The sequence below is a fragment of the Ovis aries genome, chromosome 13, assembly GCF_016772045.2.
Source record: "Ovis aries strain OAR_USU_Benz2616 breed Rambouillet chromosome 13, ARS-UI_Ramb_v3.0, whole genome shotgun sequence".
NCBI classification, from domain to species: domain Eukaryota; kingdom Metazoa; phylum Chordata; class Mammalia; order Artiodactyla; family Bovidae; genus Ovis; species Ovis aries.
Genome location: NC_056066.1, coordinates 60,388,563 through 60,414,929, shown reverse-complemented (window position 1 = coordinate 60,414,929; position 26,367 = coordinate 60,388,563). Strand labels below are relative to the sequence as shown.

Genomic DNA, 26,367 nt, shown 5'->3' with positions numbered 1-26,367 from the left:
CCCTTTACCTGGTTTAAATGATATTTAGGACTTTTGAACTAATGGGTTTTAGATGAGATGCTTTTCCTTTGAGTTGACGCAATAACAGGATGAGACTTTGGGAAGTGGTGAATGTATACTTTGCCTGTAGGATAGACATGAATCTTTGGGGTAGAAGGAATAATAACCCCCTAAAGTGAAAGTCGCTCAGTCATGTCCGACTCTTTGAGACCCCTTGGACTATATAGTCCATGGAATTCTCTAGGCCAGAATACTAGAGTGGGTAGCCTTTCCCTTCTCCAGGGGATCTTCCCCAACCCAGGGATCAAACCCAAGTCTCCCGCAGAGCAGGCGGATTCTTTGCCAGCTGAGCCAAAAATAGCCCCTTAAAGATGTCCACATACTATCCCCAGAATCTGGGAGTGAGTTATGCTACATAGCAAAGAAGAATTATGATTGCAGATAAAGCTAAGCTTGCCAATGACCTTATAATGGAGAGATTACTCTGCATTATCCTGGTGGGCCTGGTGTCATCATAGAGTCCTTAAAAGTAGAAGAAAGGGCAGAAGAGGAGGCCAGAGTGATGTGATGGGCGAAGGACTCAACCTGCTGTTACTGGTTTTGAAGATGGAGGAAGGACCCACAAGCCAAGGAACGCAGGTGGACTCTAGAAACTGGAAGAGGTAAGAAAATAGATTCTCCTCTAGTGCCTCTAGTAAAGAAGACAGCCCTGATGACCCCTAGATTTTACCCTTCTGAGATTTGTGTCAGACTTCGGACCTACAGATAGGTCAGACAATAAATTTGTGGTGCCTTAAAGATTGCAACAATCTGTTACAACAGCAACAGAAAACTAATGCCAGGAGCTCAGTCCCTGGCTCTATAGAGAGAAAAGCATGACCGTCTAGTTTACTGTTCAGCACACATCCACTCCCCTTACCCTCCCATGGGTAGGTGAAGGGAGGTGGTTGGGGAGAGATCTACCTCCCTCCCTAAGTCATTTGGGCCCTGGACCTGTGACCTCCTTTGCCCAATGAAATGCTCGAACATTCGAAAGCAGAGGTCTTAAGTGAAGACCTGACTCATTTGCTCCCGGGATCCTCCTTGAGAAAAGCACACCCGAGATCGAGTATCCTGATCCACAGTCTGGAGCCAAACCCAGCTGACCCACAAACCTGAAGCAGAGCTGCCCAACCAGCCCAGCTGGGTTCGGCCAAAGTGCAGTCGACCTGAGGCCCTTGAGTAGAGGATAAACTTTCATTGCCGCAGTCCCCTGAGTTCTGCAGGTGCTTCTCATGCAGCCGTGCTAATGGGGACAAAGCTGACTAACAGAGAGTTCTAGACAAGACACACAATCGGTCCTTTTATTGATAAGGGCAGTCCTGGTGTGTATCTGTGTGCACATGTGCACATGAGGATCCACCCATGTGAAGCTCTGAAAAGTGAGAGAACATCCACATAGACCTGTGCACGTATGGGGTCACTCTCTGTCACAACTGGAGGCACCACAGCTGTGTGTGACGCCAGGGAATCCATGTGGTCAGTCATCCTTTCTTGGTTTTCCCCCTCAAAACTCATTCATCCCCTCACTACAAAGAATCTAGCTTCTGGCCAAAACCTTATGCCCGACTTTTTTAAAGTATTTTTTTTGATTGAAGTATAGTTGATTTACAATGTTGTATTAGTATCTGGTGTACAGCCAAGTGAGATATATATATGCATGCATATATATGTGTATGTGTATATATATATATGATATTTATAGATATCAGGTTCTTTTCCATCAAATGTTGCTAGGAGATATTGAATATAGTTCCCTGTACTATAGGGTAGGTCTTTGTCGTTCATCTATTTTTATACAGAGTGTGCATGTGTGCGTGTGTGTGTGTGCTGTCGCCTCAGTCGTGTCTGACTCTTTGGGACCCCATGACTGTAGCCCACCAGGCTCCTCTGTCCATGGGATTCTCCAGGCAAGAGTACTGGAGGGAGTTTCCATGCCTCCCTCCAGGGGATGTTCCTGACCCAGGGATCTAACCTACTTTTCTTATGTCTCTAGCATTGGGGGGTGGGTTTTTTACCACTAGCACCACCAGGGAAAGCCTACAGTGTGTGTGTGTGTGTGTGTGTGTGTGTGTTACCACTAGCACCACCAGGGAAAGCCCACAGTGTATGTGTGTCAGTGTGTGTGTGTGTTACCACCAGCACCACCAGGGAAAGCCCACAGTGTGTGTGTGACAGTGTGTGTGTGAGAGTGTGTGTGTGTTACCACTAGCACCACCAGGGAAAGCCTACAGAGTGTGTGTGTGTGTGTTACCACTAGCACCACCAGGGAAAGCCTACAGAGTGTGTGTGTGTGTGTTACCACTAGCACCACCAGGGAAAGCCTACTGTGTGTGTGTGTGACAGTGTGTGTGTGTGTGTGTGTTACCACTAGCACCACCAGGGAAATCCCACAGTGTGTGTGTGACAGTGTGTGTGTGTGTGTGTTACCACTAGCACCACCAGGGAAAGCCTACTGTGTGTGTGTGTGTGTGACAGTGTGTGTGTGTGTGTTACCACTAGCACCACCAGGGAAAGCCCACAGTGTGTGTGTGACAGTGTGTGTGTGTGTGTGTGTGTGTTACCACTAGCACCACCAGGGAAAGCCCACAGTGTGTGTGTGACAGTGTGTGTGTGTGTGTGTGTGTGTTACCACTAGCACCACCAGGGAAAGCCTACTGTGTGTGTGTGTGTGACAGTGTGTGTGTGTGTGTTACCACTAGCACCACCAGGGAAAGCCCACAGTGTGTGTGTGACAGTGTGTGTGTGTGTGTGTGTGTGTGTTACCACTAGCACCACCAGGGAAAGCCTACTGTGTGTGTGTGTGTGACAGTGTGTGTGTGTGTGTTACCACTAGCACCACCAGGGAAAGCCCACAGTGTGTGTGTGACAGTGTGTGTGTGACAGTGTGTGTGTGTGTGAGTGTGTGTTACCACTAGCACCACCAGGGAAAGCCCACAGTGTGTGTGTGTGTGTGTGTGTGTGTTACCACTAGCACCACCAGGGAAAGCCCACAGTGTGTGTGTGTGAGTGTGTGTGTTACCACTAGCACCACCAGGGAAAGCCCACAGTGTGTGTGTGTGTGTGTGTGTGTGTTACCACTAGCACCACCAGGGAAAGCCCACAGTGTGTGTGTGTGTGTGTGTGTTACCACTAGCACCACCAGGGAAAGCCTACTGTGTGTGTGTGTGTGACAGTGTGTGTGTGTGTGTGTTACCACTAGCACCACCAGGGAAAGCCCACAGTGTGTGTGTGTGTGTGTGTATGTTCAGTCACTTCGGTCCTGTCCAACTCTGCGACCTATGGACTGTAGCCCACCAGGCTCCTCTGTCCATGGAGTTTTCCAGGCAAGAATACTGGAGTGGGTTGCCATGCCCTCCTCCAGGGGGTCTTCCCAACCCAGGGACTGAATCCTCGTCTCCTGCACTGCAGGCTGATTCTTTATGCTGAGCCACCATGGAAGCCCCATAGAGAAGTGTATACCTGTAACTTCTCAGGCACAACCACAGGCTGTTACAAAGGCTCTCCCCAGCAGGCCTGGTGAGGAAGTCTGCCTGCCCCCCACACACCAGCGTGGTGCCCCTGCAGTGCACACAGTCTCTGAGGGGTCACAGCCAAGAACTCAAGCCCCTGGCCCATCCTACATTCTTAGCCCAGCTTCCTTCAGAGACCTTCAGCAAGGGAGGGGGTAGCCTTTGCCCAAGGCCCTCCTCAGGTGCCTCCCCCTTATCAGGGGTAGAGGAGAAACCTTGAAGACACCTGTCTCCACTCTGACTCAGGACTCAGGACCTTCCTGCTCCTAGCCCTCCCTACACTCCCTTCCCCACTCCACCCAACCCCACCCCAATCCCCAGCTCCAGCCCCCAGGTTCACAGGCCCCCAGCAGTGAGAACACCCTGGTACTGACCACCCCACCCAATGGCGCCATTCATCCCAAGCAGAAAACTCAAGGGAGCGATGCCAGAGCTTCTCCAGTTTAGCAGCCTCTTCCTTATGCTACAGAAGTGAGCAACTGAAGCTGGACTGTTACTTTCATTTGGACCCTTTTTTTTGGCTGTGCTGGGTCTTCACTGCTGCACACGAGCTTCTCACTGTGGTGGCTTCTCGTGTTGTGAAGCATGGGGCTCTAGGCATGCGGGCTTCAGTAGCTGCGGCTGACCGGCTTGGTCTCCCCCCCCCCAGCATATGGGATCTTCCCAGACCAGGGATCGAACCTGTGTCCACTGCACTGGCAGGATTCTTAACCACTAGAACACCAGGGAAGTCCTGGACTTAATTGGCTCCTATGACACCTGGTGGCTCTGCTCTCTCCAGCCCGGCTGAGCTCCTGACAGTGCACTGATTAAAAGTGAACTGCCTCTACCACTTTCAGCCTGGTGACCTCGAAAAAGTCACTGAACAGCTTTATGCTTTGGGTTCTTCCTCTGTAGAAATGAAAATGCTCACAATACCCACCTTCTAGGGTTGTTCTTGTGACGATATGATAAGCTGACAGATGTAAGAAGTTCCAGCTAAGCATTTGCTATGATGATGTTCAACACTGTCCATTTCTGTTTGGAGATCCATGAGCTTCTGGGGGCGCCTGTTGGCTTAGCCTGGGTCATGTGCCCAGCCCGTCCACGCCTTCCCCTGCTCCAGGGGTCTAGACTAAACTAGCAGGTGTTCACCTCCTAGGCTGATTCCTAGTGGGCTTGTGATCTGATCCAGTCATAGTGAATCTTAAAGACATTGGCTGAAAATTCTGGGATACAGACACTCTTTTTCTAGCAGGACATGAACAAAGAATCATAACTCCCTAGGAGATGCTGGCAGCCATTCTGGGACCATAAGGAATGCCGACCTCAGCAAGGGGAAACAGGTAGAAAATAAAGCAGAAAAAAGGAAACCAGGTCCTTGGTGTCATCACTTGATTTCTGGTTAAAGCCTCACCTCATCTAGAAATATGTACCTGAGCCCTTCACTGTTTAGGCCAATTTGACTTGGGTGTTCTGTCGCCTGTAACCCCAAATCTCCCAACACAGAGTGGATCTGTGAGTAGTCAGAGGCTCTTGGGCGTAGGAGGTAGACTAGGTCCCCAGGGAGGCCAACTCTGAGACAGCGCAGGGTACAAGCTTTGATTACTGCATGTCCTGGGGATCAGCTGAGGGAGAGAAGAGAGGGCTAGGCAGGGCTGGGAAGACAAGGAAGTTGAGCTACAGTGCAGACCCAGGGGCAGTTTCCGCCAACCCTCCAGGGAGCTGTGGAGCCAGAGGCGCCTTTGGTGTTTGCACATTGAGCATCATCAGAAGTGGGAAGGGGCCGGGGCTCTCTCCACCTCACACAAACACTGATGCGACTGGCAGCTGGAGGATACCTGCCAATGCCCCTCCCAGTAACCCCAGCAACAAGCCCTTGCTTGAAGGGGGTCCAAGCATCACCTCTCTAAGTCCACCTTGGAAGCCCATGTATGTGATGGGGAATGGTGCCCTACCGGGCACCCGAGGGTGAGATGGTGTTCATGTCCACGTACAGTGAGAATACAGGCGGTGGACAGACAACTGGACTGTAAGAGAGATGGATAGCAGCAGTGAAGATTCAACAAGTTCCCAGGGGTATCAAACTCTAGGCATCCCCCCTCTACCTGGGCACTGGTCTCAAAAGATCTGGGCACAAATCAGGGGGGAAACTGGGCTCCCACTGCACCAGGGAGGGGGCGGCTGGAGCCACAGAACCATGGAGCCTCAGACAGGGGGTCCCTCCAGCACTTGTTGAGAAGTTCTGAGCCCCAGATGCAGGCAGCACAGTTCTCCACCTCTTAAGACAAAATCTATTCCTACCATGCCTTAGGAAGCCCCAGGCACTGGCAAAGACCAGGGAAAGCCCAACTTTATTGGTAAAAAGGACTCGCCTAGGAATTCCTACCTGGCCCAAGTAGCAGCTCTGAAAGAATGTGGGGCAGGAGAGGAAAGAAGAAAGGAAGGGAGAGAGGGAAAGAAAGGGGGGAAAGAGGGAGGGAGTGAGGAGGGAAGGAACTGCAGACCAGCACCTGAATGGGGATGTGGCCTTAGGGGAGAACTCAAGGCTCCGGGGAGGAGGAAGAGACCGGGGAAGGAGGGTTGGCCCCCAGCCCCGCCATCTAGAAGGGCAGCGGCTCTTCCCCAGGGATGTTGAGGACGACGTCCATGTCGGGGGTGCACCTGTAGGGAAGAGCAAAGCGGGGGTGTAAGAGGCCAGGCACTAGAGCTGCAGGTAGGGGAGCATGGCCTCAGGGGAACCCTGCTCTTTTGAACGCTTGTACTGGGGAGCCCCATTCCAAAACAACCTGTGCGCGCACACACACGCACATCAAAATGAAACAGGAATTGGTTTGGCAGGACTCGTGTTCCACTACAGAGGTCTGAGGTGAACAGGAAGCAGGAGCTCAGCTCTCAAGCGCTGGGGCCCTTCAGGATGAGCGCTCCCTCTGGAGTCAGAATGACGGTTTTGGAAGCCTGGCTCTGTGTCGCCTCAAACACTGCTTTTCCTCTCTGAGCCTCCAGCCTTCACTGGGGACAGACCCCAAGCAAGCCTCTGTTTCCTCACCTGGCAAATGGGGAGAGTCTGGAAGAAATGAAGATGAAGACGATATGGCCAAAACATAACAAATTCTAAATCTAGATGGGTAACTGGGTACTCCTCATAGTATTCTCTCAATTGTTCTATACATTGGAAATCGCTCAAAAAAAAAAAAAAAAAAAAGCATCTCTGCGCTGTTGTTCAGTCACTCAGTCATAGTTCAAAAGTGTCAATTCTTCGGCACTCAGCCCTCTTTAAGGTCCAACTCTCACATCCATACATGACTACTGGAAAAACCATAGCTTTCACTATATGAACCTTTGTCGGCAAAGTGATATCTCTGCTTTTGAATATGCTGTCTAGGTTTGTCATAGCTTTTCTTCCAGGGAGCAAGCATCTTTTAATTTCATGGCTGTAGTCACTGTCTGCAGTGATTCTGGAGCCCAAGAAGATAAAATGTCACTGTTTTCCTTGTTTCCCCATCTATTTGCCAAGAAGTGATGGGACTGGATGCCATGATCTTTATTTTCTGAATGCTGAGTTTTAAGCCAGCTTTTTTACTCTCCTCTTTCACCTTCATCAAGAGGCTCTTTAGGTCCTCTTTACTTCCTGCCATAAGGGTGGTGTCATCTACCTATCTGAGGTTATTCCAGCTTGTACTGGCATTGCCAAAATTTCCATTTCCAGCCAAAGTCTGTCTTCTGAGATCTACACTTATACCCTCAGCTCCCTACCTGTTAGCTCCATGCTCAGGTCTCCATAACTTAGACTCAGTGTCCAAATCAACTGCTGATTGAGCTACATATGCATCCTTCACCCCTAGTCCCAGTCTTCCCTCTCTCTGGGTTTGGTACCACTACCCACCCTGTTACAAAAGCTAGGAACCCAAGGGTCATTCTTGACACCTCCCTGTACTGCGCTTCCCATATCCAAATATCACCAAGTCCTACAGATTTACCTTCTTAAATATTTCTCCACTCCGTCCATCTCTCTTCTCTCTTCTGCCACCCATCTTAGCCAAGTCACTCCCAACCACCCCCTCCACACACAACCGCCATCACCACCAACTGGACTCCCAACACGGCCTCTCCAATATCTTCTCCATATTCTTTTCAAAGTGTCTTTTCTTGGAATGCAAATCTGATGTCATCACTGAGCTTGAAAAGTCTTTACTTAGGCCTTCCCTGGTGGCCCAGTGGTTAAGACTCCACACATCCACTGCAGGGAGCACAGGTTTGATCCCTGGTTGGAGAACTAAGATCCTGTATGCCAAGTAGTATGGGCAAAAAAAAAAAAGTTCTTTGCTTTCAGGATCAAATATCTTTGGTCTACAGGGCCCTGCATGGAAGGGTGGGCCTGTCATTACTCTCCCCATCACTCTGCAGTCCAACCTCACTCAGCTCCCCATAAACACCAACTGCCCTCCTACCACACATCTACAGCCTCACTGCTCAGCCTGTGGTCCAGGGATTGGCACCTCAGCATCTCCCAGGAGCTTCTTAGAAATGTAGACTCTTGAGCCCCATTCCAGACCTACTGATTCAAAATCTGCTTTTCAACAAAATCTCCAGGTGATTCCAGTGCATGTTTTGGATGGAAAAGTTCTACTTAGCAGCGTGCCATTCCCACATTCTAGGAGGAGATAGCTTCTTCCCACTCCTGGCGTCTCCCTGCCCATGGAAGGGCATCAGTGGGCATACTGTCATCAATGGGCATACATCATCAGTGGGCATACTGCTCCTGGCTTCTCTCCATCTCTTTACTCACTCTGCCCAGGAAGGAGGTGTAACAACCAGAACAGAGTCTAGAGAAAGGAATGGGACCTGGGTAGCCCTGCCCCATTCTCTCTCAGTAATGAGCAGCCTGCAAGGACTATAGCCTCCTTTGCTTCCATGCAGCTGACCACGGAACTCCATTTGCCTAATTCTGGGTTAGTATTCAGAAGCAAACATGCCTGGAGATATAAGCTACATTCTCTCAAATCAGCTCTATCAGATAAAAGTGAGAGTCTGGCCCATGTCACCCTTGCCCCTTTCATTCTTATTTCAGTGTGTCCAGAGCTCAGGTAGGGACAATGGAGCCTATTTAGCACATCTCGAGATGCCAACACCACTACCTAGAAATGCTCTTCCTTCAGTTTCCCCTTCAGCCCCCTTCGCCCAGTGAACTTCTAGGAATAATCCCTCAGACTTTAGTTTAAAAACGTCACATTCTCAGGACTTCCCTGGTGGTCCAGTGGTGAAGAATCTGCCTTCCAATACAGGGGATGCAGGTTCAATCCCTGGTCTGGGAACTAAGATCCCACGTGCTGTGGGGCAACTAAGCCCACGCACCACAACTAGGGAAGCCCGTGCACCACAATGGAGACTCAGCACAGTCAAAAAAAAAAAAAAAAGTCACATTTTTAGGGAGACCTCTTTGCCACTCCAGACACCTCTCTGTCCAGGCCACGCTCTCCTGTCACCATATCCACACCTCTTCTTTAGCAGCTCTCATCTCAGCTACAACATTTATCTGTGGCTCATTATCAATTATGTCTGGTCCTGTCCTCGGCTCTGTGGTGGCACAGCCAAGGACTGCTTGCCCTCACCATGCCTGGTGCTACATAGGCCCATTGTAGATCTGACAGCACCTTTTAAGGAAATTTAAGAGAAGGATGGCATCACGGACTCGATGGACGTGAGTCCGAGTGAACTCCAGGAGATGGTGATGGACAGGGAGGCCTGGCGTGCTGCGATTCATGGGGTCTCAAAGAGTTGGACACGACTGAGCAACTGAACTGAACTGAAGAGAAGAATGAAGAGGTAGGGGAGGAAGAAGGGAAGGGAGAGGAAGAGAAGGAAACAGACACAGAAGCTAAGGAGAAGGAAAATAATTGGCAGATGGCAGGAACTGCCCCACCTGGAGAGGCATGGCCTGGTCGGATCCCCATGCTCAAACAGGGAGGGGCTGCCCTCTAGGAGCTCGGGCAGGAAATTGATTTTGGAAGGAAGTTCTTCCTCTGGGTCCCAGAAGTCTGCCCCACAGAGAGAACACCGTTCTCTCCTCGCACGGTGCCTTCCAGGCCATTCTTCCCTGGAGCTAACCACCCTACTCAACACCGTCTTCCTAAACAGCCTGGGAGCTCAGTGGTGCGCCCACTTGGTTGAGACACGGAATCTGGAACTGGAAGGGGCCAGGGAGATTACCTAACTCAGCCTGCTACGTGCAGATGGACACTCAGGCCAAGAGATGGCAAAAGGTCACAGCTGCCACATGGTCAGTGGCAAACACCCAGTCTCCTGCACCCCTGCACAGGTCCTGCCTTCTCCCCTAGGCTGCCCCCAAGAACAGAGAGCTTGCTCAAGCCCAGAGCATGTCTAGTGCAAGAGGCGCTGCTCAAGGACCACCTACTTGGATCTCCGAAGTAGAACGTCCGCAAACACGATCTCTCGGGGTTCCCAGATCTGAAATTCCAGCTGTTCCATCTCAGCCCTTAATCTGGGTATTTCCTCCTCAAAACGGTCTATAAACTGAGGAAAGCAGGGGAAAGTGAGAAACCAAACATCCCCCAACCAACAGAAGAAAAGGACAAAATGCGTGAATAAGGACATCTAGGGAAATGGCCTGGGCTTTGTCATTGGGACTTCTGGACTTCAAAGCAGGGCTCTCTCCTTGCAGGGCAGGGCTGGCTCATGAGTTACTGACAACGTTTGATGGTGCTGAAAAAGGTGAGGGAGACAGGCTGCAAGGGGGTGGCAGTGCTCGACAGTGAGAATTAGTGGGGGCTGGTGGAGGTGATGAAGGTCATTCACGCAGACAACTGACGAAGGTGCAAGATAACAAAAATTACCATGAGAGGGTGGTGATCATGGAATTCATTAACATGGTCTTGAGTGATGGTCAATGTCGAGAATGAAGAGGTGAAGACAAGGAGTGGGTAGTGATAGTAAAGTGATGGCTGTGTGGGTGAAGCTTGGTGATGCTGCCGATGGGTCACGGTTGGTGGTATTGGTTAATGAGGCAAGGCCTAGTCCAGGACAAACTCTCTTCTCAGATGGAAGACGAGTGGCATTAATGGCACAGCCAAGGAGGAAGACTAACACCAGAGACCTTGTGAGCCCCAGATCAGGACAAGCCTGACCCCGCCCAGGGTCCTGGGGACCACCCACTCCCCCTGCTCTCCCACAGGGGGGACCACCACCATCGCCACCCACTCACTTCTCGGAACTTGTCCATGTATTTCAGTATAACCTGGGTATTCCAGGTCTTCTGCAGGAGAGTCTCCTGATTGGCACGCTGGATTTTCTGTGGAAGAAGGAAAATCTTCTGGCCTCCTAGAAGGGGCCCCCTAGAAGTCTGGCCCCCTAGACTGGCCCCAGTGTCTACCCCTGCCCTGGGTAGCAGACAGGCATGTGGTGGGCCTGAAGGCAGAGGACAGGGTTAAGAAAGCAGAGCTGGGGGCAGGACCCGGATACCTGCCACAGTGGCTGGCTACTCACCACCACCAAAGACCTCAGAAGGTTTTTTTTCTTATTCTGAATCTGGTTGGACATAGACGCCAGGACCGTTCTGCACATCTCACTGAGTTCATCTAGCTCGTCCTAGGGATCGGCAGGAAGGTGTTGGCCACCAATCCTGCCTCGCACAAGGTCAGGTGAGGCAAAACCAGGGGCTCACCTACCAACTGGCTGTCCTTCACCTGCTGCAGCTGGCGCACGAGGTTGGCCACCTGTACCAACTTGATGGGGTACTCGTGGTCCTTGTATGTGCTCACGAAGCTCACCTGCTCACGGACCTTCTTGATCTGGGCATCCAGCTGCTCCACCTGCTGCTCTAGGTCTGACGAGATCAGGAGGGACAGAAGGCAGGATCGTCCCTCAAGGACAGCTCCAGGGCCACCCGAGAAGCAAAGCTCTCCTTAGCCAGTGGATTGGGGTCTGGGTCTACGGCTGTACCACCCTGAACGCTCCTGATCTCATCAGGTTGGGGGTCTGGGCTGAAACGAGCCCAAACACAGCTGGGAGGTGATGGATGGGTAAGCCCCCAGAAAGAGCTTTGCCTTCACAGGAGAAGAAGCAACAACCTACCCAAAAGAGGAAACAAACTATCCCAGTGCCCAATCCTCAGCACCAAGCCTGGAGAGATGGGGTGACAGGGAAGGATTAAGACAGCCTATCCTGGGACTTCCCTGGTGGTCCAGTGGTTAAGAATCTGCAAGGATGAGGGTTTGATCCCTGGTTGGGGAACTAAAACCCCACATGCTGTAGAGCAACTAAGCCCACACACCACAACTAGAGAAGCCTCCTAACTGCAACTACTGAGCCCTGTGCACTCCAGAGTCTGTGCTCTGCAACTAGAGAAAGACCACGAGCTGCAACAAAGACCCTGAGCAGCCAAAAAAAGGCAGTCTATCCTGCCACCCTCCACAGAGGGGATCCCAAGTGTCTGAAGCTGCCTGACTTCAGGGGGAAAAAAACCACAGGCTCAACAAATCTGTGACCAGTGACCTGCCTAGCCACCGACTCCCAGAGGAACCTTGGCAGGAAACAGACAGGCTGGGATTGGATGCTGGCTCCTAGCTGTATAACTTTCAGCACGCTACTTCACTTCCATTAGCCTCAGTTTCCTCATCCGCAAAATGAGAGAAAAGAAAAACTCCCCTGCCTCATAGGGAGTTGTAAGGACTGAAAGTATGCCCATAAAAACAAAGCACATAGGGCCTGCAAATGCTAAGTGATAAGCAAGCTGTCGCTGTCCATCTTAGCAGTCGGCTTGTGCCTCAGAAGCGAGGTGGTGGGCCTGATGGCTTCCCCTAGAGAGCCAGGTGAGGGTCAACTAATCCGCGGAGATATTCTTACTGTGGATCTTGGATTCCTCCTTCTCCTCCCATTCCTGGAGCTCACACTTCATCTGGTGCAGCTTCTTCTTGTTGGAGTACTCCAAGATGTCAGTGATGGTCTGTGGAAGTTGGGGGGGGGGTGGTGGTGGTGGTTAGCTCACCACCACCACCACCCCACCACCCTCGCTTCCACTGGTGCTGCCAAAGCAAGGACTGTCAGATAATTCAGTACTTCCTCAGAGGAGTCCCCAGACCCAACCCCACACTGGGGCCCACACCTCCTGTGTGCCAGGTGCAACTCCGTTGTGCCCCACTTGTATGGGGCTCAGAGGTTGACTCAGAGCCTTCCAGCTAACTAGTGCTGAACTGGGATGAGCCCCCACCCTACCCCCAGTCTGATTCCAAGGCCCAGGTAGGGGTGCGGGGGGCGGGGAGAGCGGAGTGTGTAAAAGATGCTATCTTCCAGACGGAGGAAGGAGCTTATGCAACCGGCCGGGAGAGACCGGGAGAAAGCAGGAGAGGGCGCCCGAGGGCTCGGCAGGGGCGGTGTCGCGGGCTGGACGGCGGCTCAGGGCGGAGGCGGGGCTGCGGGGCTAAGGCAGGGAGAATCACCGTGTAGACGTCCTGCTGCTGCAGCAACATGCGCACTTTCAGGGCCGCGCCGTCCTCTGTGTCCTGGATGGTCTTGATCAGTTCCCCAGAGAGCTTGGTGAGGAAGTCCTCGTGGTCGCAGAGCTCCTGGTACGAGGTTCGCCGGTTCCGGAGCATTGTCTGCGGGCGGAGAGACAAGGAAAGGAGGCGGCGGTGCGCGGGGTCGGCCGGCACCTCCGGGAGCCCAGGGACCACGTCCCTCCCGCCGCAATCCGCCCCCTTGTGGCCCCGACTGATAAATGCCACCCGAGCTGGGCGGCTGTTCTCTATTGTCTGCGGGTCAGAGCACCTTGAATTATTTCATCCTTTCTGAAACACCCATTTTCCCATAATTTCATACTCTGGGGTGGAGCTGTATCTTACAGCTGGTGGCGTGTTACAGTCTAGTTGAAAAATATTTAATTAGTGAGTTATTAAGATAAAGGTGAGTCTTATTACCAGTGGCTTCTTAGAATCAGTGAACCTATGTGTGTGTGTTAGTCGCTGGGTTGTATCTGACTCTTTGCGACCCAATGGACTTGTAGCCCGCCAGGGTCCTCCGTCCATGGGATTCTCCAGACAAGAATACCGGAGTGGGTTGCCATTCCCTTCTCCAGGGGAACTTCCTGACCCAGGGATGGAATCATGGTCTCCCGCATCGCAGGCGAATTCTTTACCCTGAGTCACCAGGGAAACCCTCTTTGCATTGAAAGAAGTCTTAACCGCTGGACCACTAAGCAAGTCCCAACATATTTTTCTTATTTTCTTCTTTCTTGTCTGTCTTCCCAACTAGAATTTTACAGCCAGGAGGGCAGGGGCTTTGGTTGTCTTGTCACAGTGGTATCTCCAGCACACACCAGAACAGTGCCTAGAGCTCCATGAGGGTGGGCTAAATCAACTGATGAGTAAATAGTCTTTGGAGGTTTTTTAATTTGTTATGCGTCTCTGCACTAAAGTATAAGCTCCATCATAGCACAGATTCTGGGATCATGTTCATGGCTGTCTCCCCAGCACCCAGCTTGGTGCCTGACACATCGCTGGCCCTCTCAGGAGTTGTTGCTTGAATAAAAAACTGTCCTGAAGCTGACGGCCAGAGACAGAATCCTACTCCAACCCCAAGAACAAACCAACTGGGTTGGTTCTGCGTTCTTGCACTGTTTCCCCCTTGTCCCCACAGCCCATTCGGCACACGGCAACAGCAGCCCCGGGACTCCTATGAACCTCAGGGCCTTTGCAGTTCAGTTCTTCTGCCTGGAGCATTCCTGCCTCAGATGTCACCACCTTGACAGCCTTCCCTGACCACCCTCCTAAAACGGTCATGGCTACCCCCTCCTCTGTGCCCCTTCAGCCCCCTAACCTTATTTTATACTTATTCATAGCTCTTATCTTCACTACTCATATCATATTTTTATCTATCTTGTTTGTTATCTGTCTCCCCTAGTAGACTGGGAGCTCCCTAAGGTCAGAAGCCACATCACTGGTGAATTCCCACACTTAGAACAGGGTCCGGGACACAGTAGATGCTCAAATATTTGTTGACTAAACAAATGAATGATTATAAGAGTATTAGGAACTGGTTAGGAGCACAGGTTTTAGAGCCAGTTATCTAGGTTCATCAAACAAAAACACATAACCCTTCTAAAGTCAGGATAAAAATAACACCAGAAATATGAGTTCCTCCTTTAAGAATACTGGGCTGCCTCTAATAACTCATTTTTGCAAAATTGAAGGTTAAAGGGAAAAAATGATTTCAAGGCAAATACATTTCTCCCTATTTCTTTATCAGTCATTGTTCATTGAGCTATTAAAAACTTTCCTGAAGAAGTTAGGAACTCTTCTATAATATTTTGTAGTAGTTATAGTATTTGGTATGTTACTTTCTGCTATGGACACTAATGCCCCCACTTCTTCTAGTTCATTTCAAGTACTTTGAAATATTGTTCAGAAGCCATAATAAACAACAGATTTTGAGAAAGTGAATGATCAAAAGTTCTGTCAGTTGATGTGAAAAGTTTTAATAGGAAGCTCCTAAGTCTTGCTTCAAGATGCACTGTATTTCATGAAAGGTTAATTTCCCGGAGTTTTTAGATGAACAAGCCACTAGATTGTATTCCTAATGCAGTGAAATAATATGATTCCAATCATTTCCCTGAATCTAAAACACAAAGGCAAATCTTTGCCTAACTGGCTTTGACCCCTGGTATTGCATTTTCTAACTGTGTGATCTGGCGCAAGTCATTTATCTCCATGCACCTCAGTTTTCCCTTCTGTAAAATAGGGCTGATGATAAGCATGCCCATGGCGTTGCTGTGAGAGCAAGACTGCAGACAGGCACCCACGAAGCGCTCAGGGCATGTTTGCTGTCACCATCCCCCACCCCCGGCCCCGCGCCTGTGGGAGATGCTCATACCCTCATTAGTCGGATTGTGGCCTGTGTCTTCCCAGAGTCCAGCTTTCCTCTGCGCAGCTCTACTGGATTCCTCGGCTGGCTTGTCATCCACAAGGTAGGCTTGGATTGCCACCCTAGGGCATGGGAAAGGACAGAGAGAGAGTCAGGAGAAAGAAAGAGACAGCCCAGGCCCCAAATGCATCCACTCATGGCCTTATAGTGTATGACAGCGAAACAGAGGCCAAAGCTTACATCCATCCATAAGCTCCCAGGCCCCGCCCAGGTCCTTGTTATAAAGGACAGCGAAGCCCAAGGAACTTCCACATACCACACAGACTGTGCGGCTGAACAGAGGGGCAGTGAGGGGTAGCAGCGGGAGATGGCCAGACACCCTCATTTCTCCCATCAAGCTGGCCAGTGGTAAGCTCAGGAGGGAAAGAGGTTAAAAGCAATAACTAATGAGCTAGATAGCCTGGGTTTGAATCTGGCAGCTCACACGACCTCTCTGCCCTTCACTTCCCCGTTACTCTATAATACAAGAATCATCATCATGAGTACCTCACAGGATTGTCGTGAAGACTAAATAAGAAGTTACTGTCCTTCAAAGTGTTTGGAATAATGCTTAACACATATTCACTGCAAATATAAATTACCAGTTGTCACTGTTATTACCAGCGACCTGAGAACTGGGATCAGGACCACAGCATCAGATAAAGATAGAAGCCAAGCAAAACACTGTCTCTGAAATACCTGTAAAACCTGTGGTCCTGCCAGATATGAAGTACACGAAAATAATTCAGAGCAGAAGACACTCAGAGGGCATGTTCCAAGAATCCCTGATTCCTCTTGACATGTCCTGCACCGGCATGAGGTAAATCACACAAACCATCACAGATGCTGCCCTCAAAGGCCCTGTTAGAGGTGCAACTCAGTTCATTTGGAAAAATATTATTTCTTTAATGAATTGATATCTGTAATTTAGTATTAAGTACAGAGGTGACAAAGCAAATTAGAGTAATTTTGAGTTAAAGTTATGAATTATCTGATATTTACTTGAAACTGTTTGAGAGATGGAGTGATTAATACATTACTCTTGAAATTCTAATTTTTTGTATTTATATTTATTTATTTGGCTGCACCAGGTCTTAGTTGCAGCACGTGGGATCTTTGATCTTTGTTGCGGCATGCAGGATCTTCAGTTGTGGCATGTGGGATCTAGTTCCCTGGCCAGGGATGGAACTCGGGCCCCTTACATTCAGTCTTAGCCACTGGACCACCAAGAGAAGTCCCTTGTGATTCTAATTCAAAATACATCAATGAGATTTTGATTTAGATTTAAGTTGCAAGGTTTAATACAATCTTATTAAATGTATATAAATTACCACAACTTTTAAGAGAACATAAGATTACTCACATTTAGAAGTTTATTTATACGATATACAAGAATTATATTACATGCCCAATGGTTTTGTTAATCAGAACAAGTGAACTTTTTGAAAGTGAAAATGTATATATTAAATTTTAAACGTAGCTTAAACAGTTTAAGGGAATTTAATTAACCAAGTTCCAAAAACTCCTTTATGAGGGTTTTTAAAAATTACAACATTTGTAGGTTGAACTTAAATACTTAGGAAGATTTGTTGGTTTAATAACGAGTATTTCTTTTCATTAGTGGTGGTAGCCCTGATTTATCTTTTTTTAATTAAACTTTTAATTTTGAAATAAATTCAGATTACATGCAGTTTTAAGAAATAATACAAAGAAATCTTATATTTCCTCAACTGTTACTCCCAGTGGTAACATCTTATAAAACTAAGCACAGTATCACAACCAGGACACTGAAAGCCAGCATGTTACAGAATAGTTCCACAAACGCAAAGGATTGCTCCTGGGGCCTTGTATTGCCATACTCATTTCCCTCTCCTTCCATCCTCTTCCCACTGCTGGCAATCATGAATCTGTTCTCCATTTCTACAGTTCTGTCATTCCCAGAATGTTATACAAATGGAATCTAACAATATGATGCTTTTAAGATTGGCTTTTTTCACTCAGCGTAATTCACTGGAGATTCATCGAAGTTAGTGAATGTATCAAAAGTTCTTTCCTTTTCCTTCTGAATAGTATTATGTGGTATGGAATGCACCATAGTTTCTTTAACTACTCACTCATTAAAGGACATCTGGATTGTTTCCAGTTTGAGGGTATTATGAATCAGGCTACAGTGAAATTGTCATGCACTGGTTTTTGTGTGACCGTAAGTTTTCACGTCTCTGGAATAAATGCCCAACAGTTTGGTTTTTGTGTGACTGTAAGTTTTCACTTCTCTGGAATAAATGCCCGAGAGTGCAACTGTTGGATCATTATGGGAAATGTGTGCTTGGTTTCATTAGAAACGAATGACCCAATCTCTCGTTGTTGCCAACACTTGGCATTATAACTATTTTTCATTTTGGTCATTCTGATAGATGTTCAGTGACACCCCATTTTGGTTTAATTTGCATAGTCCTAGTGGATAATGATTGGAGAAGGAAATGGCAACCCACTCCAGTGTTCTTGCCTGGAGAATCCCGGGGGAGCCTGGTAGGCTGCCGTCGATGGGGTCGCACAGAGTCGGACACGACTGAAGCGGCTTAGCAGCAGCAGCAGCAGCAGTGGACAATGATGTTGAACATCTTTTCCTGTGCTTATTTACCATATGTATTTCCTCTTCTGGTGAAATGTCTCTTCAAGTCTTCTGCCTTTAACTCTTTAACTGAATTGTTTTTCTGCTGAGTTTGAGGATTCCCAATATATTCTACAAAGCAGTCCTTTGTCAGGTATGTGGTTTGCAAACATTTTATCCAAGTACATAGCTTCATACTTAATCTCTGTTAAGACTGTGAAAACAACAGAAGTCATACATTTTTATGAAATCCTACCTGTTCATTTATTCCATTTTTCTTTCATGAATCCGCTGTTGGTACAAAAACAAAGAACTCTTCACTTGCCATGAGTCCCAAAGATTTTTCTCTCATGTTTTTTCTAAAAGTTTTACTGTTTTACGTTTAATTTTTATTTCATTTTAAATTTACATTTTGGGTTAATTTTTGTGTAAGTTGTGAGACTTCAATAGAAGTTCATTTTTTCATCTGTGGATGTCCATCTACTCTAGCACCATTTGTGGAAAAGGCTTTCTTTTCTCCACTGTTTTTGCACCTTTGTCAAAAATTGCTTGGGTATTTGTGTGGCTGTTTCTGGTTTTTTATTCTGTTCTATTGATCTATGTGTTTCTCTATCGATATGATGCTGTTTTGATTACTATTACCAAGTAGTAGGCATTAATATCAGGTAAAGTGATTCTTCCAATGTTGTTCACTTTAAATTGTCTTATCTATCCTAGGACCTTGCTTTTCTGTATAAATTTTAGAATAAACCTGTCTATGTCTACAAAAAAGTTTGCTGGGATTTTGACTGGAATTGCATTAAACATGAATCAGTCTGAGAACTGACATCTTTACGATGTTGAGTCTTCTAATCCATGACAGTATGTTTCTCCATTTACTTAGGTCTTCTTTGATTCTTACATCAGCATTATATAGATTTCAGCTTACAGATCCTATACGTGTTTTGTTAAGTTTATGCCTAAATATTTCATTTTCTTTGGTGTGACTAAATGTATTGCATTTTTTATTTTGATTTCTACATATTTATTATTAGTACATAGAAATGTGATGGGTTTTCGTGTGTTGTGCTAATATCTTGCAACCTTGGTCAACTCATTACTTCTAGTTTCTTTTTAGATATAGTAGATTCCTTAAGATTTTTTATGTAGACAGTCATGTCATCTATAAATAAGAACAGTCAAATAATTCTATCTGATTCATCTCAGTGTTGGTGTCTGTCTTTTCTCATTCATGTTGTGATTTTTCTCATTCTTGGTATGACGGGTGATTCTGATTGTATCTTGGATGTTTTAGATACTGCTCTGGATCCTATTTCATCTTCTTTTTAGCAGACAATCTCCTGTTGAAATTCAGCATGAAGGCCAGATGATGGTGTATGCTCCCCATTCTAGCAGCTCACTTTCTTCTTTACAGGTTTCAGAGCCTCTCTCTGTTGTGTAGTGTCCAGAGATTTTTAGTTGCAAAAGGGAGGACAAGGAAGGAATGGGGCTACTCCATCTTGGTGGAATCAGCAGGTTTATCTTTTTTTAATACTGAAAAGCTGCCCTCAAGGACCTGACTTTCCACAAGACATGCTACCAACCCAAGCTTCAGTGTCCTCATTTGTAAAATGGTGATGACACCATTTCCAGAAGTGAATGAGATCATGCGTACGTGCTCAGTTGCTCAGTCGTGTCTGGCTCTTTGCAACCCCAGAGACTGTAGCCCACCAGGCTTCTCTGTCCATGGGATTTCCCAGGCAAGAATGTTGAAGTGGGTTGCCAATGCCTCATCCAGAGGATGTTCCTGACCCAGGGACTGAACCCTGGTCATTTGCGTCTCCTGCATTGTAGGCGGATTCTTTACCACTGAGCCACCAGGGAAGCCCATGAATGAGATCATGACCTCCTTCAATTATAAGTGTATTTTTTTTTTTCTTTTTAGCTGCCCTTTGCTGTGACTCGTGGGCTCTCTAGTTGCAGCACAGCAGATTTAGTTGCCCCAAGGCACTGGGAACTAAGGTTCCCCCACCAGGGATCAAACCCAAGTCCCCTGCATTGGAAAGCAGATTCTTTACCACTGGACCACCATGGAAGTCCCTACAAGTGTATTTAAAGTTTTGTGTAATTACATGTGTGAGGTTGGGACTATGAACTCTCCACGGCTAGAAACCAATCTTTCTCCTAAGTCAACAACACTCAGCCCAATGCTGTGTACACCGGGGCCTCAGCAAATGGCTGCTGCTAAATGGACGTATGAATGAATGAGTGAGTGAATGAATGGATGAATGAACAAATAAGGCCTCTACAATAGAGCCTGATGCAAAATGAGTCCTCAGCAAATGCTAACTGTTGTTATTTACATAGATTACACTTGAATAAGGCGGGAATCTTTGTGCCCATTTCCACAGGGAAGGAAACTGAGGCTGGGATCAGTAACCTAGAATTGCTAGCAAGAAGGGACACTGGAACACCAGCTTAGGTCTACATTTCTCCAGTGGTTGACTCTGGGTCCTGGAGCCAAACTGCCAAATATCACAGCCTGGCTGTGCCCCCTCCTACCTGTGTGACCTTGGGAGTTGCACCTGTCTGTGCTTCAGGTTCCTCATCTGTAAAAGGAGGTGATAACATCAGCACCCACCTCATAGGGCTATTGGGAAGATTAAATGAAGTGATATGCGTAAATTGCTCAGATAGTATCTAGCACATATGTCCTTGGCATATGTTAATTGCTCTTGTTCTGGTTATGGTTGTGTCTATTACATACCTCACTGCTTTCCCAGTGAAAGGAAAGGGCAAGTGTTTCCTTGTAGATGCTGTTTGAATAGGGTCTAGGGCCAAAGACAAAACTTCTGTCACTATCACAATGTCGTGTGCTCATCACTTTACATCAGTGACTCTCAACAGCTCAACAGGGGTATTTACATACACTGCTGGGGGAATCTGTGGTGCACAGAAATACTAAGGGTCCAACATCTCCCAGACAGGACAACCCCATAGAACATAAAATTCTCCTATCTTGTTTAACTTTTCTAAGTCCTACTAGATACTGACATAGGTAAAATCCGATTATGATCTGATCCCAGAACCTGATTTTGTTTTACATGGAACTATAAAAATGGAAAAAAGCAAAAACAATGACAGATTTTATTTTCCTGGGCTCCAAAATCACTGCAGACAGTAACTACAGCCAAGAAATTAAAAGATGCTTGCTCCCTGGAAGGAAAGCTATGACAAACCTAGATAGCATATTAAAAAGTAGAGACATCACTTTGCCCACAAAGGGTCATATATAGTCAAAGCTATGGTTTTTCCAGTAGTCATGTACAGATGTGAGAGATGGACCATAAAGAAGGCTGAGCGCCGAAGAATTGATGCTTTCGAATTGTGGTGCTATTGAGGACTACCAATAGTCTCTTGGATTGCAAGGAGATCAAACCAGTCAGTCCTAAAGGAAATCAACCCTGAATACTCACTGGAAGGACTGACGCTGAAGCTGAAGCTCCAATACTATAGCCACCTGATGCAAAGAGCCAAATTACTGGAAAAGACCCTGATGCTGGGAAAGATTGAGGGCAGGAGGAGAAGGGGGTGACAGAAGATGAGATGGTTGGATGGCATCACCGACTCCATGGACATGAGTTTGAGCAAACTCTGGGAGATGGTGAAGGACAGGGAAGCCTGGTGCTGCAGTCCATGGGGTCACAAAGAGTCATTCACAACTTAGCAACTAAACAACAACATAATGCTGAATTTTCCAACGAAGCAGCTACAATCAGGGGAAGATTGTGCCTTGTTTTGTTTAGAACTTTAGTAAGAGATGACACAACTTTGGAAATCGGGTTGCAATGAAAAATCCCCCTTGGTATTTGAGTCCCCAACTTCCATCGTGTGTCAGTCAGCATTTGCAACCGTTACATTCACCATGACGCCACATCTATGAGTAAGCTTCTGATGACTTGCTCATGTCTTCCAGTGGGCTCCATCCTGAACATTTACATACTGAAACCTATGCTATTTAAATATAAATAACTTGCCTTTTCCTTTACTTTACAGTTCCCTTCAGTTCAGTTCAGTCGCTCAGTTGTGTCCGACTCTTTGCCACCCCCTGGACTGCAGCATGCCAGGCTTCCCTGTCCATCACCAACTCCCAGAGCTTGATCAAACTCATGTGCATCAAGTTGGTGATGCCATCCAACCATCTCATCCTTTGTCGTCCCTTTCTCCTCCTGCTGTCAATCTTTTCCAGCACCAGGGTCTTTTCCAGTGACCCAGTTCTTCGCATCAGGTAGCCAAAGTATTGGAGTTTCAGCTTCAGCATCAGTCCTTCCAATGAACATTCAGGACTGATTTCCTTTAGGATGGACTGGCTGAATCTCCTAGCAGTCGAGGGACTCTCAAGAGTCTTCTCCAACACCACAGTTCAAAAGCATCAACTTTTCAGCGCTCAGCTTTCTTTATAGTCCAACTCTCACATCCATACATGACTACTGGAAAAACCATAGACTACGGGCCTTTGTTGGCAAAGTAATGTCTCTGCTTTTCAATATGCTATCCAGGTTGGTCATAGCTTTTCTTCCAAGGATCAAGCGTCTTTGAATTTCATGGCTTCAGTCACCATCTGCAGTCATTTTTGAGCCCCCCAAAATAAAGTGTGTCACTGTTTCCATTGTTTCCTCATGTATTTGCCATGCAGTGATGGGACCGGATGCCATGATCTTAGTTTTCTGAATGTTGAGCTTTAAGCCAACTTTTTCACTCTCCACTTTCACTTCCATCAAGAGGCTTTTTGGTTCTTCTTCACTTTCTGCCATAAGGGTGGTATCATCTGCATATCTGAGGTTACTCATATTTCTCCCGGCAATCTTGATTCCAGCTTGTGCTTCATGCAACCCAGCATTTTGCATGATGTACTCTGCATATAAGTTAAATAAGCAGGATGACAATATATAGCATTGATGTACTCCTTTTCTGATTTGGAACCAGTCTGTTAGTCTATGTCCAGTTTTAATTCTTGCTTCTTGATCTGCACACAGATTTCTCAGGAGGCAGGTAAGATGGTCTGGTATTCCCATCTCTTTAAGAATTTTCCACATTTTGTTGTGATCCATAGTCAAAGGCTTTGGCATAGTCAATAAAGCAGAAGTAGATGTTTTTCTGGAACTCTCTTGCATTTTCGATGATCCAACAGATGCTGGCATTTGATCTCTGGTTCCTCTGCCTTTTCTAAATCCAGCTTGAATATCTGGAAGTTCACTGTTCATGTACTGTTGAAACCTGGCGTGGAGAATTTTGAGTATTACTTTGCTAGCATGTGAGATGCGTGCAATGGTGCGGTAGTTTGAGCATTCTTTGGCATTGCCTTTGAGACTGGAATGAAAACTGACCTTTTCCAGTCCTGTGGCCACTGCTGAGTTTTCCAAAGTTGCTGACATATTGAGTGCAGCACTTTCACAGCATCATCTTTCAGGATTTGAAATAGCTCAACTGGAATTCCATCACCTCCACTAGCTTTGTTCACAGTGATGCTTCCCAAGGCCCACTTGACTTCGGATTCCAGGATGTCTGGCTCTAGGTGAGTGATCACACCATTGTGGTTATATGGGTCGTGAAGATCTTTTTTGTATAGTTCTTCTGGGTATTCTTGCCACCTCTTAATATCTTCTGTTTCTGTTAGGTCCATACCATTTCTGTCCTTTATTTTGCCCATCTTTGCATGAAATGTTTCCTTGGTGTCTCTAATTTTCTTGAAGAGATCGCTAGTCTTTCTCATTCTATTGTTTTCCTCTATTTCTTTGCATTGATCACTGAGGAAGTCTTTCTTATCTCTCCTTGCTATTCTTTGGAACTCTGCATTCAAGTGGGTATATCTTTCATTTTCTCCTTTGCCTTTAGCTTCTCTTCTTTTCTCAGCTATTTGTTAGGCCTCCTCAGACAACCGTTTTGCCTTTTTCCATTTCTTTTTCTTGGTATTTTCATTTCTTTTTGTATTTTTTCTTTACTTTACAGTTAGGGCATTATATTAACTTTTAAATTATATATAGGTAGATTATATTATCTGTGAAGTTTATTTCAGGATACTAAAGGAATATTATAAAATATGTGTCCTTAAAAGGAGTGCTGAGTCTCATAAGGTTGAATAACAATGGGCTTTACATGGATCTTCTCATTTAATTCTCACAACAATCATATCAGGTAAGTATTAGTGTCCTCATTTTAAAAATGAAGAAACAGAAACTTAGAGAGATGAATGACTTTCCCAAGAGAGTAAATGAGAGAACCAAGATCTGAATCCATATCTGCCTAAGCCAAGGCCTCAGAACTCCCCTGGAAGGCATGACAGTGATGTGGCAGAGATTATCCCAAGTTCACCAAACTGTTTTCTTTTCCTAGCTGGGCAACATTTCCCATCTTTCCTTAGGGTTAAGGGTGGGCATGTGGCTGAGTTAAGGACACTGGAATATGAGTGGGCATGATATGTGTCCCTTCAAGTCTAGGCCCTGAAAAAGAACTGTCCACAAGATCATCCATATTCTTGCTCACTTTCTTCTTTCTGCTGGATGCAAAAGGACCCAACAGAGGACTTCAGGACCTTACAAGATGTCCTAGTCACAAGGTGATGGAGCCTAGACCCCAGAATGACCATGTGAAAAAGATTATCCCCTTCCCCCAGATCCACAAATGTACTTTGACATAAATGAGAAACAAACATCTATATTAATACTTCAAATCTAGGGACTGTTATACCAGTTAGCCTGCCCTGATGTAAATGCTGTCACCAAGGGCCAAGAACCTCTACCCCATCCTGCCCCCACCTTCTTCTCCAGAGCCCAAGGACCTCTGCCCACCTGGCTGGACGGTAGACCAGGTCTTCCTTTTGCTTTTCTTAGTGCCCACAGTCTGTGGGATTGGAGGCAGAGTAGATGGCTTGGCTCTCTGTCTGGACCGCTGCCATGGAACATAATCCTACCAGACACAACACAAATCAGTCACACAGTTCATGGGCTCAAATCCCAGCTTCACCCCTTACTGATATCTGTAACCTGGACCAAGCGGGTTTACCTCTCTGAGCCTCAATTTTCTCATCTGTAAACTGGACCGAATTTAAAAACCGACCTCCATAGGTTGGTACAAACATTCCAAAAGATATTTGTAAAGCATGTGGTAAATGCTCCCTAAATGTTATCAAGTTTGCATCAGCCAGCCAGAATTTACTAAGCATATCCAGGCGGGGAGGTGCTAAGAACTGTGAGAAACAGAAGGCATGGAAAAGACCCGATAGGAAAGCAGATATGCAACCAGAGATAAAGAATACAGCAGCATAAAATATCCTTACCTCCTGATAAGACGGTGAGAAAACTGAGGTTCTGAGGCACGCCCCGGGTCAGCAAGCCCCACCCCCACACCGACCCTAGCCCTCTTGGACTCACCGGAACTTGGAACTGGGGGACTGTGGAGCCGATCCCAGAGTGGCTGCGTCTGCAGAGTGTTGGGGCGGGAAAATACTCCCATTAGTCCCAACCCATGAGGATGCAAGCAGCAAGCGTGAAACTGGGATGGGATCTCGAACCTGAAACCTCAGTCACTAAGGACAGAAGCCTAGCGGGAGCCGGAGAACACGCAAGAGAGGCGAGGCTAGGGGAGATATGGGCGGGGGAGAGGGCGAGGTCAAAAGAGCGGGATGACACCCGGAGAGGATCCAGCCAGCGCTAGGTTGGGGGCCACGCATGCGCACTCCACCGCCCTCCGTACCCTTTTCACATACTTTGGAAAGTCGCGCGCCATTTGGGAGAATGGAAGAAGAGTCCCAAGGCTTTGGGGCCCCGATTTTGGGGGATGCCTGTTTCTTCGGCTTCTCCAACTTCCTTGTCTCAGCGTGGATCGCGCGGTAACCAAGGCCACTCAAACTTTCCAGAGAGACCTGATGCTTTCTCTCTTGTCTCGGTCTCCAAGGAAACGGACGCAGACTACCGAGCGCCTAGAGGGACCAATATCGCTCTGGAAAAAGTAGCTCTCTCCACATTCCACGCATCGCGGTTTCAAATTCCCCTCAGCTGGCCCCGCCTATCTTGCTAAAGAATTATGTCATATTCCTCCTCTCAACAAACCTCCATCAAGTCCTTCTCCATTGTTACTCTTGGCTAATTACGTTGCTTCCTGTTTCACCGGGAAAATCATGGGAATCAGTAAACTCAGGTTCACATCACCTCATTCACCCACCCACATGCCTCCCTCCTGAGACTCTGTAAACTGCCTGCTGACCTCGATTCCTACTATTGTGCACTGAAATCTGTCCTTTCTCATTTTCTCTAGGACTTTCCCCCAGGAATTTCC

The 26,367-nt window shown here is 47.2% G+C and overlaps 1 protein-coding gene across 12 annotated transcripts in view; it reads right to left on the bottom strand.

Moving 5' to 3' along the window:
* Positions 1-25,962, bottom strand: part of C13H20orf96 (chromosome 13 C20orf96 homolog) — a 142,456-nt gene extending 116,494 nt beyond the window's left edge. For 4 of the 12 annotated variants that reach the window (XR_006055671.2, XM_060397008.1, XM_042229969.2 and 1 more), the window contains exons 1-10: positions 25,799-25,962; positions 25,464-25,512; positions 24,882-24,999; positions 15,414-15,526; positions 12,986-13,144; positions 12,393-12,492; positions 11,216-11,373; positions 11,034-11,135; positions 10,753-10,839; positions 9,946-10,064 (exon numbers count right to left, since the gene is read on the bottom strand). Coding sequence is in view for 11 of the 12 variants with exons in the window: in XM_060397008.1 (XP_060252991.1) it covers positions 9,946-10,064; positions 10,753-10,839; positions 11,034-11,135; positions 11,216-11,373; positions 12,393-12,492; positions 12,986-13,144; positions 15,414-15,526; positions 24,882-24,999; positions 25,464-25,512; positions 25,799-25,818 (1,025 nt within the window). In the remaining variant the exon portion in view is untranslated. Of the gene's footprint in view, positions 1-5,865; positions 6,195-9,945; positions 10,065-10,752; positions 10,840-11,033; positions 11,136-11,215; positions 11,374-12,392; positions 12,493-12,985; positions 13,145-15,413; positions 15,527-24,881; positions 25,000-25,463; positions 25,682-25,798 lie in introns of those variants that run through there. The other 8 variants (XM_012189000.5, XM_060397012.1, XM_042229973.2 and 5 more) reach the window with 8 other exon arrangements.
* Positions 25,963-26,367: the final 405 nt, after the last annotated feature.